The sequence below is a fragment of the Lipotes vexillifer genome, unplaced genomic scaffold (assembly GCF_000442215.2).
Source record: "Lipotes vexillifer unplaced genomic scaffold, Lipotes_vexillifer_v1.1 scaffold442, whole genome shotgun sequence".
Lineage (NCBI taxonomy): Eukaryota > Metazoa > Chordata > Mammalia > Artiodactyla > Lipotidae > Lipotes > Lipotes vexillifer.
The window spans coordinates 299104-309870 of NW_006790311.1; the positions used below are offsets into that span (position 1 = coordinate 299104).

At 53.2% G+C, this 10767-nt stretch overlaps 1 protein-coding gene across 1 annotated transcript in view; it reads right to left on the reverse strand.

Annotated features, from left to right (window-relative positions):
• The window catches only part of ROBO4 (roundabout guidance receptor 4), a 14948-nt gene extending 9986 nt beyond the window's left edge, over positions 1 to 4962 (reverse strand). Inside the window, exons 1-10 of the mRNA XM_007463591.1 lie at positions 4880 to 4962; positions 4204 to 4533; positions 3860 to 4017; positions 3545 to 3665; positions 3147 to 3274; positions 2822 to 3050; positions 2468 to 2580; positions 1727 to 1895; positions 1358 to 1543; positions 1187 to 1229 (exon numbers count right to left, since the gene is read on the reverse strand). Of these exons, the coding sequence (XP_007463653.1) occupies positions 1187 to 1229; positions 1358 to 1543; positions 1727 to 1895; positions 2468 to 2580; positions 2822 to 3050; positions 3147 to 3274; positions 3545 to 3665; positions 3860 to 4017; positions 4204 to 4533; positions 4880 to 4949 (1547 nt within the window). The 5' untranslated portion in view covers positions 4950 to 4962. The remainder of the gene's footprint in view (positions 1 to 1186; positions 1230 to 1357; positions 1544 to 1726; positions 1896 to 2467; positions 2581 to 2821; positions 3051 to 3146; positions 3275 to 3544; positions 3666 to 3859; positions 4018 to 4203; positions 4534 to 4879) is intronic.
• Positions 4963 to 10767: the final 5805 nt, after the last annotated feature.

Consider the following 10767-nt stretch of genomic DNA (forward strand, 5'->3'; position numbering starts at 1 on the left):
CTTTCCCTATGCAACAGGCTATTTCTTGCTGTTCCCTGTGCCCTTCGCCTTCTAACTGTCAGGGTAAATGTGAAATCCTCTTCCTCCCATAGTTCCCCCCCAGCCCCTTCTTTGTACTTGCACATGTTTCTGCACTCCCAACTCTGGATTGCATTTATGCTTGCGTGGCTGTCTCTGCTAGACGGAAGCTGTTCTAAAGGAATGAATCAACAAAGTGATCAGAGTGGAATCTCCCTCAAGGAGAAGGGAGCCAGAGAAAGTTTGGGGCAGAGCAGACTAAGCCCAGGAGGTAGCTGGAAGGGAAAGACCAATGAGCACAGAACGACGCAGGAACACAGCACCAGCCAGCACAGAACCTTGCTCTGGGCCGAGAAACTGACAGCAAAATGGTAGAGCTGGATGTGTCTCACACATAGTAGGTGCTCGATAAATTCCTGTTGAAAGATGCAGACCCGGAATGTGAAATCTCCCAGAGGAGATCTAATGAGATAAAGAGCAGGAGAAGGTGGGCAGAGATGAAATGGTTATTTAGTGTAAAATTCAGCCAGTAGGAGAAAAAAGGATGTTTTCTTTTTTAGTGTCGTGTCTCATAATGGGAGACTTGCTCTGGCAGCCAAACGCGCTTGGAGCAGTTGTACCTGCAGGCGGGCTCCGTTGCTGAGAACAAGGAGTAAGAATCCATCAAGCAAGGGCAGAGCGCCCCCTGCTGGAACTGTGGGTGGATTATCGCGAAGGAAAGATGCTTCCGTGGGTAGGTGATTTCCTGTACCCAAAGGGACTACTAGGGAGATGCTGAGTGTACAGAGCACATTAGAAACCAGACTGGTCCTCCTGTGCTAGTTATTCTCCACCTAGCAGAACGAGTCAGCAGGAGAGCGCAGTAAGTATTAATGAGAGCTTGGTAACAAGAGCACTGGATTAGGATCAGAAGGCAGCTACTAGCTGTGTAGCCTTGGGCAGTCACCTGAGTCATGAGTCATCAGTTTACTCACCTTGTCAAGTGGTGTGATAGGAACATTAATGAAAGAAATTAATTCTCACTTGAAGTTCAAGGGAAATTCAGGTACTAGGATGCCAAATTGCCTGGCAGTAGGCAAGACTAGTACTCCGGCCAGCTCTCCATCCCAGCTCCACTGTTCCTCGGCCCCTCGGCCCCTCCCTCACCTCAGGCCCTTTCTTCTCTCACCTGTGTTTTAGGATGGCATCCTCACTGGTATGTCTGTACAGACCTGGGAGAGGGCAGGAGGAAGGGTCAGCCCAGAGTCTCCAGCACCTGGCTAGTGGTCTAAACTCCTGTAGCGTTCTGGCTGGACCCAGGGATGGCCTGATCACCTGGGAGTCCACTTCACCTTCTCACCTGGGCCCAGGTGCACCCCAGCTCGGCGCCGGCGGTGGATGCACACGGCGGTGCCCAGCAGCAGCAACCAGAGCACAACACCCCCGCTGGCAATGACCTCTGGCCGCCTCAAGGCCGCCCTCAGCTGCTCCAGGGTCCACGGGCCTTGCGCACTGGGTTCCTGGGCAGCTTGCTCCACGGTCTGCTCTGTATGGGAATTTGAGCTCAGGGGGAGGGGTGGGAATTTGAGCTCAGGGGGAGGGGGCGGCCGAGGCAGTGAGGGTGGGGCAGACGAGCGGGGAGGAGCCGGAAGCGAGAGCCGCAGGGAGAGAGGAAGGCGGAGATGGGGCCTGAATGGGTTGGGGTGGGGCCGGTGGGCACTGTCCTCACCTAAAAGGAGGCAGACAGGGCTGCTGGGCTGCCCAGCCCCAGCCCCAGTGACTGCGGCCACTTGTACGCAGTAGGAACCTGGCATGCGGGTGGCGATCTCCAGCCGGGTCTGCTCACCCGCCACCGTCCAGTTGGCCGGGGGCAACGAGGTGTTGCCCAGGCTCCAGACCTGAGGCGCAAACAGAGGGGAGCTCACCCACTGGCACCATCCCAGCAGCTCAGCCCTTCCTCTTGGGGATCAGACTCTGGGCGTGTGGCCACCCTGTCCTGCCGTTCACCTGGGGACGCCCCCTCGCATGCACCCTCACGTCCTATTTCCTCCTCCCCCCACAGAGTGGGAGAGACTTCTCTCTAGACCGACAGCCCAGGGACAAAAGTAATCTGCCGAAATAGGCGAAATAGGCGTTAGACCCGTGGTTCACAAACGACGTTCACAAACGTCAGCGTGCTTCAGGATCACCTGGAGGATTTGTTAAAATCCAGATTGCCGGGTCCATCCCCGACTTTCTGATCCACAAGGCCTGGCAAAGGACCTAAGGACTTGCATTCTAACAAGTTCTCAGGTGATGCTGATGCTGCTGGTCCAGGAACCACCCTCTGACACCACTGCCTTAGTAAGTTTTCCTTGCTTCTCTGCCCAAGTACCATTTCATAGTGCCCAGAGCAAGTGTCTACAGGACGCCAGGGAAGAGGGACCTCCTGGCACCACTAGGAAGGGGTGTGTCAGTTTGTGGAGGGTACCTGGTAGCCACGGATGATGCCATTGTGGTTTTCAGCAGGTGGTGGGACCCAGCTCACGAGGACACTGCCGTTGCCAGGTTTTAGGGTCACCTCCTGGGGAGGGGCACTGGGCACTGGGGAGGGGGCAGGGAGAGAGGCTGTAAGGGATGCTGAGGGAGAAGGCTCTAGGGAAAAGAGCTGGAATGGGACACAGGGTCAGAGCCATACTGATGAGACTAAGAGGCTTTCTCAGCTCTGCTTGCTGAGCCAGGGCAGGAGGGAGCCCAGGGGTGGGACCCACCATCCGCCCGGCTAGAGTGGGACAAAAAGGGGCTGGGGGTATATTGTTGGGTTTGGGGGGCATCTGTCCCTGACCTTGTTCGGGCAGCCTCAGGAGCAGCACGTTGCTGTCGGGGCCTTGAGCCCGCCCGGAGGATGGTCTCACTTTGAACTCGTAGTCCTGGCCCCACTGGAGGCCCTCAAGCTCTGCGCTCTGCCAGCCAGCCAGCAGGGCCTCTGCCCACGGGGCTCCCTGGCCTCCGGGGGCAGCCGGTGTCCTGAACAGGGCCGTGTAGGACTGAGCAGGTGCAGCAGGGCCGCTCACCTGGGAAAGAGCCCAGAGGGAGAGGAGCGCTCAGGGCTCTCGTGACCAGCCCTTTCTAGAGCTGTGACGGGCTCCAGCCCAGGTCCTGGGCCTCACCTTCCAGCTGAGCCACACAGCAGGACCAGGCTTGGTGCCCTTCGCAGGGTCTGGGTTCAGCAGGGTCACGTTTTCCAGCTGAATGCGCACAGCCAGAAGCTCCAGGGGCTCCTTGTGGTCCTGGGGCTCTGTGGGGAGCACAGGGCTGGGGTGCGGCCCATAGGCCAGAAAGAAGGAATTGGGTGGAACACCCCTCGGCCACAGAGGAGCCAGAACTCGTCCAAGTTGAGAGCACTCCGATTTCTATTCTAGGACTGGGGAACCACCCCTAAATGGGGTCCCTGCCGCTCTGACCCTGATCCCAGGTTCCGCTCCCACATCCCCTAACCCCAGCCAAAACCAGACCACACCACCCTAACTGGAGCCCCCGACCTTGGCCCTGACCGCCCTCCCCTTACCTTGGACAGACACCCTGGCTGCCCGGCTCTCCCGTCGTCCTGCACTGTTGGTGGCCACGCACATATAGGTCCCTGCGTCACTCTTCTCTGCTCTTGCCATCAGCAGGGAACCTCTGGACACCTGTCAGGACCAGGTGCGTTGTGAAGTGTCCCCTGCGGGGAGGGCCTCTGAGTGCAGAGGGAAGTCTAAGGCCTCACCGCCTCCCCTTCCTCAAATTCTGCAGGGGACATTGGGCCAGGGGGCGGGTCAGTCCCTCGGATGTGCACAGTTGTGGCCAGGACAGGGGGAGGCGTGGGGAAGTGGGTTACACTCACCGAGTGCCGCCCTGGCTGCAGGGCCAGGGGTTTCCCATCCTTCCACCATGAGACTGTGGGCTCTGGGTGGCCCCAGGGCGGCCCACACTGCAGAATCACCTGCTCGCCCACCGTGGCCACCGCGTCCCGAGGCTGGACCTGGAAATCTTCCCGAAGGACTGTGGGGAGGAGGGAGGGTCGCAGAGGGCGGGACCCAGTCCCCACATCCAGGTCCCGCCTTGGCGCCTCCCAGCGTTCTGCATTACCTGCCTTTCTGCTGCCTTGAGCTCCCTCTTCAGAGCCCCACCTCCCCGGTCTCCCATCTAGGACCACCCCCAACCCAGGTCTCCCCGCCCAGGGCTCACCAGCCACAGACAGCCGAGCGCCCCGGCTGACTGCCGTGCCCAGCCGGTTGCTGGCCTCACACGTGTAGACACCCAGGTCTGTGGACAGGGCCTGGTCATTGTGGGCACGTCCCCGGGGAGGGGGCCGCAGCAGCAGGAGGGTTCCGTCAGGTAGGAGGTGGTGAATGTCTGGGGGCACCATGCTCAGGGGATGCCCATTCAGCAGCCAGCGGATGGTGGGAGGCGGCTGGCCTGAGGCCTGGCAGCTCATCTTGGCCGGGCCAGGGCCCTGGAGCAGCTGGTCCTCAGGGTGGACGAGGATCTGGGGTGGGGAGTCCTGAGCCATGCCTCCTGGGAGAGGAAAGGAGGTGCAGCCCAGTCTGACTGCAAATAGGGCCCCCAACTCCCTGTACGCCTCATCTTCCTCCTCTTGCCTGAAGATCAGTTCCCAAATAACACGCTAGCTGGGAGGGGAGAAGACCAGCATGCGCGCGTGGCACCCAGGTGAGGGCCAGTGGAGCTCTCAGTCTGTCTGTCTCATACTCAACATCACCATCATCATCATCATCACCGTCGTCTCTGGTACCCCCCACTGCAAAAGGGAAGCAAAGGAGCAAGGGGGTCTCCTCGCTGCCTTGGCCAGGCCTCAGATCACCGGAGCAGAGCGTGGGCTAGGCGTAGGGAGGGCCACACTCACCTGTGACGAGCAGAAGCAGGAGAGGCAGGGGCTGGCGGGCCCCAAGGAGGCCTACTCCTCCAGAGCCCATGGCTGCCCTCAGGCCTCTGTCCTTGTCTGTAGCACTTTGTCCTACTGCTCTGAGCTCACAGCGGAGGGAAGGAGGGGCGGGCGCGGCAGCAGTGGTGGTTGTTTGTGACCGAGACTCTGCCCCAGGAGGGAAGCGGCTTTGAGGAAACCGATGCTTCCTGCCTGGCCCTCAGTGCCTTGGAGAATTGGGAGGAGACCAGAGGAGAGAAAGTCTCTGACCTTGATCCTTTAGTCATAACCTCTGACTCCAAGCCCCGCCCTAGGGTTTATCTTGTGATCTAGTCTAGGATTTCTTAGAGGTAATCCTCAGCCTAACCATAACTTCAACCACTGTTTTGATCCTTTACCCCAAGCCTCTATTGAACCCTTGAATCTCAATCCCAATCCTTTGGCTTCCAAGCGACCCCCTGCTAGAGTGGCATGAAAACCCAGAGGTGGAATCTCAGGGCACAGTATTCTGAAGCTGAGGGTAGAGGAAAGCAGGCCCCGGAAGCCAAGTGCGGGGAGCAAGTGTGTGTTGTCATGCCCCGGCCCATTTCCCGGGGAGAGGTCAGGGTGGTAGGTCAGAAGACAGGGAGATCACAGGCTCTTGTCTGGGAGATGTCCACTCTGTGTGCCTAGTCAGCCCAGAGACAGATGAGATAAGCTTCTGGGAGACCTCGGGCAAGTGACTTAACCCCTGAAAGTCAGTTTCCTTTTTTGTAAAGTGAGAATAATAATAATTCATAATAATAATAATAGTTCCTACCTTGAGAGCTGGAGTAAGAGTGAGAGGAGATAAAGCATAAAATCATCTAGTACAGTGCCTAATGCATGGTAAGTGATTAGTAAAGCTTAGCCAATATTGTGATGTATTTTTTTTTTTTTTTTTGGTGTTTTTTTTTTAGAGACAGATGAGATAAGCTTCTGGGAGACCTCGGGCAAGTGACTTAACCCCTGAAAGTCAGTTTCCTTTTTTGTAAAGTGAGAATAATAATAATTCATAATAATAATAATAGTTCCTACCTTGAGAGCTGGAGTAAGAGTGAGAGGAGATAAAGCATAAAATCATCTAGTACAGTGCCTAATGCATGGTAAGTGATTAGTAAAGCTTAGCCAATATTGTGATGTATTTTTTTTTTTTTTTTGGTGATGTATTTATTTTTATGCACATCCCATCATTGAAACTATTTGAGCATCCTTGGCAGGGATATTTTTCAGGCCCTGGAAAGGTGGTTGGAGTACATGACCTTTAAGAGTTTTTCCAGGGCTTCCCTGGTGGTGCGGTGGTTGAGAGTCCGCCTGCCGATGCAGGGGACACGGGTTCGTGCCCCAGTCTGGGAAGATCCCACATGCTGCGGAGCGGCTGGGCCCGTGAGCCATGGCCGCTGAGCCTGCGCGTCCGGAGCCTGTGCTCCGCAACGGGAGAGGCCGCAGCGGTGAGAGGCCCGCGTACCGCGAAAAAAAAAAAATTAGTTTTTCCAGCCCTGAAACCTCATGTCTATAGCAGACAGGACTGTAGCTTGTGAGCCTGCAATGTCAGTGCTCACCCCGCTGCTCCCCACCCCCTGCCTAGAGAGATGCTGCTGTCCCCTCTCAGAGCCCAGCTCCTGTTTACAGGTCTCTTCCTTCCAAATCTGGAATCTCAGACATTTCCTGGAACTGTTCCCGGAAGGCCAAGGCCAGGCTCTGGAGGCTCAGCGGAAGAATGTCCAGCCTTTGTTCCCCATTGTTCCTGGCCAGCTCCTTTGTGGGGCCCCTAACCCAGCCGACTCCCTCCCTTCCTCCCCCTTCTCAGCCTGGCCTCCGTCGGTGCCAGCTGCAGCCACGGCCCTCACAGCCTAGGCCTCCGTCACTCCTTCTCTTTCCCCTCAGATGCAGAGCAAGACTGATTAAGACAGTTAGAGCAAGAGAATACTGTGGTCTCTCCACACTGGGCATTTCCAAGGGGTAAAAAATTGATTTCAAGTAACAGAGTGACAGAGCTGGAAGAATAGGAATTGGGGTCAGAGAATAGAGCTTTGGTATTTCAGAAGCGGAGAAGCTAAGAGCAGTGACAAACTCCATGGCGCGCGCCTGGGCGTATGTGTGCCAGGCATAGTGGAGTAGAATTTATGGGGTCAGAGTGATGAAGGAGGTATTCACATGGACCCTGAGGTCAGCCAAGGGTGAACAAGAAAGGGCGTGGTGGGACAGATGGATTTACTGCACGTCTAGCCAATTTGGGATTTCCCAGGTCCAGAGAGCCCCAGGCCTGCCTGACCCAGTGACTACCTGCTCCCCAGGAAGGTCGCTCTTAGCAGTCCTCTTTAGTGTCTTCTGCTTATACATTGGACTTGGGGAGACTAAACAAGTTCTCCGCTAATTATTTGATGGCAGCTTGATTCGGCTCAAATCTCTATAATCCAGAAAGATGGTATAAATTTCCCTTGGGGGATAAGAGGGCAAGTCTCAAAGGAATTCAGATTCATGACTAGCGCTGTCCTCAGCTGAGTCGGAAAGGGCAGGTGACTCAGCCAGGAGAGGCGCCAGTGCTGTACTGCAGGAATGGAGCCTGGAGGCTGCAGCAGCTGGGGAGGGGCCCTTGCCCCACAGTTACGTGACTCATCCCTGGACATGCCGTTGGCACAGCCTCTTTCCATTCCCAGACTCTAGACACCCAAGTGCTAAGAACTGATGGGGAGTGGAAGGCCCCATCATTCTGAGCTGTTCCTTAGGACGTTAAGACTCTTTCTCCTCACTCAGTCCATGCATCCAGGGCACTCAGGGATCCGTGGAGAGATGGCTGAGGGGACTTCCCAACAGTGAGGTATGTCTGGATGGCTCTCAGAGACCACAGTGATCATTTCCAGCAAGCTGTCCCATCAGCGTCCTGACTGTCTCATTTCCACACACTAAGGAAGAGCCGACTGCGTGAGTCATGGGGATGACGTTAGTCAATGGGACCCGCCTCCAACTATTTCAAGGAAGCTCTGCTCTGGGACCCTGGGGATGTGCCGGCCAGTGACCAGTTTAAATACTATCTTCCTTCACCCCCTAGTTTTAGAGTTTTGTGTTTTTGTGAGTAACTCTTTCATTGCTTGTAAGAGGGAAGAGAGAGGAGAGAGATTAGGTGCTCTTCAAGGACCCTCCAGAGGACATTTTTTTTCTCCTGGTTTCTCTGGCGACTTATTCTGTGTTTTCTGAAAATGCAGCCCAGGGACTCCTGCTGGTCAAGCTGGTGGGGTAGACAGTACTAATTCAGGTGGGATTTGATGTATCTTCGTATCTTCTAGAAAAGCATTAAAATCATTACCAGTGACATCTGCTCCTCATGACTAGCAGCAAGCCCTTGCCAAAATGTGTGCTGGACCGCAGGCACCCTCCTTCACTAAAATCATATACAACAATGAGCTTCCTCCTTGCTTCTGGAGCAGTCTCTCGGGGCTGTCTGAAATGCTTTCTCCTAGGCTGTAGTCCTCATTTTGCCCCAAACAAAACTTAACTCACAACTCTCAAGTTTTTTTCAGTCAACAAGATCTTCTCTTTGTCTTTGGTATACTCTAGTTTTACTACATTTTATGCAGGTGTGGAACTCTTTTAAAATATCTTGTGTGTCAACCTTCTTGAATCTGTATATTTATGTTTGTCGTGAGTTCTTCAAAAATTTCAGTCATTACTCTTAAAATATTGTCTCTTCTCCATCTCTCTATTCTCCCCTTTGAGCTCTTGAGGAAATGTGTGTCAGACCTTTTCATGCTACATGCCGTATCCCTTAATCTCTCTTCTCATATATTTCATCTCCCTGTCTGTGCCTAATTCTGAATAATTTCTTCAGGTACAACTTTCAGTTAACTAACTTTCTTCAGCTGTTTTTAATGTGCTGTTAAACTCTTTCACTTACATTTTTATTTCAATAAATTATATTTTTATTTATGAGTTCTATTTGTTCCTTTTCAAATTTGATCGCTTTTGATAGTATCTTATTGCTTGTTCATTTTTGTAATTTTGTCTTGTATTACCTCAAGCATTTCATAATTATTTTATGTTTTATATCTGATAATTTCAGTATCTGAAGACCTTGGGGGTCTAAATCTATTGCTTCTTATATTTGCTGACTTTCATTCGCGATGATTTGTTTCCTTCTGTGTTAATGACCTTTCCTTGTGAACTCGTCTTTTGTTGGTCTTAGTCTCTGAAAATTTAAGGAGATGTTGTTTTTTCCAGAGAGGATTTGTATTTTTTATTTTAGGAGCCCGGGATGCTACCAGCTGGGGGCCAATACCAATTTAATCCAGGAGTCTCAGGTTCAGCTCCCACACCTTGCCACTGGCACAAGTCTGGTCTTTCATCAGTGCTAATATAAACATTTGCCCTTGGGTAATCCACATTTCATGAGTGCTAAGAAGTCAGGACTCACCTTACACTTCTAAGCTTTTATATATGCTGCTCCTTCTGCCTGGAATATGTGTCCTTCTAGCCTCCCCACCACGCCCCATCTGATTAATCAATCTTTCTAAGACTAAGTTCAGGCTTCTTCTCCAAGATACCTTTGCTGATGATCCCTAGTCTGGGTTAGGTACCGCTCTTACATGCCTCTATGGCACCCTGTATCTACCTGTCGTTGCATTTTCCACACTGTATTGTAATAATCTGTTTACTTATCTGCCTTCCTCCATGAGACTCTCTTTGGTAGGGGTCATGGCATAGTTATGCTGTTTCCCCAGTGTCTGGCACAGGGTGGTTCATGGTAGATTAATACATGTTTGTTGAATAAACGAAAGACACCCGAATAAATGAATGAATGAATGAGTGAGTGATGATTTTGGAATGGACAATATGGGATTTCCAGAGAGGGTGAAGGATGATGGAGGGATGTGAGAAGAAAAGAGCAAAGGGAAATGACTGGTATTTTTAGGCTGTTTGTTTGTTCTCCTTGATTAAGTGGAATAAAGTTGTCACTTTATTTCATCAAAAGTTTATTGAGCATCTAGTATGTGCTATAGGCACTCTGCTAGATGCCAGTAATACAAAGATGAAGACCAAAATGAAACAAAAACAAAACCACTCCCCCCTCACCCCATTTAAGGCAGATTTGGCTTGAGCCTGGGAAGCCGGCCCCTCAGGGATGCAGAACCAGGGTTTGGAATACAACTTGCCTGCATCTCACCTCAATCTTCACCCCTGCCTCTCAAGGCTGACCAGCATGTACCCATCTCCAAGTCCTGCATCTTCCACCTGGCTGAACAACTTTCCCCTGCATGCATTATCTCCTTCTAGATGAGGCACCTGGGGAAATGAGGGGAGCAGTTCTGGCTAAGGAAGGGGAGCTGCAAAGGCACACCTGCTCAGAGGAGCCTGGGGAAGTGCATAGGGGCAGGGAGCTGGGAGGGGCACGACGTCCAGGTAAGAGCAGAGGGGACCAACTAGAAATGTTGTTGCCCTTGGGGCTGGGACAAAACTGGCCCCAGTGTGGAGTGGTGGGGAACAGGGACCTTGAGAGTCGCTCTGTGGGATGGTGCAGAGTCAGAGCAGGAGCTTAGGAAGTTGAGGAGGGACCAGGGATGCACTAGAGGCCTCAGGGGAGAGAGGTCAGAACACAGCGAGGGACTCCTTCTCTTTCAGCTTTTGAATTGCCCTCTCTCTTCACACGGTAGATTACTGTTCCTACAAACTGTTCAAGAGGCGGCGGCATGGCCGTGGCCTGGCTACACAGTGGACCAACCTCTCGGTATTCTGCTGTTTGTGTGACTGGGGAGTCTGCCCTTGTCCTGTCTCCTGGGACCTGAGCATCTGGGAGCAGGGCAGGTGAGAGGCCAGAGGCCAAGGGTTCCATCATGTCTCCAAGACATGCTGGGGAG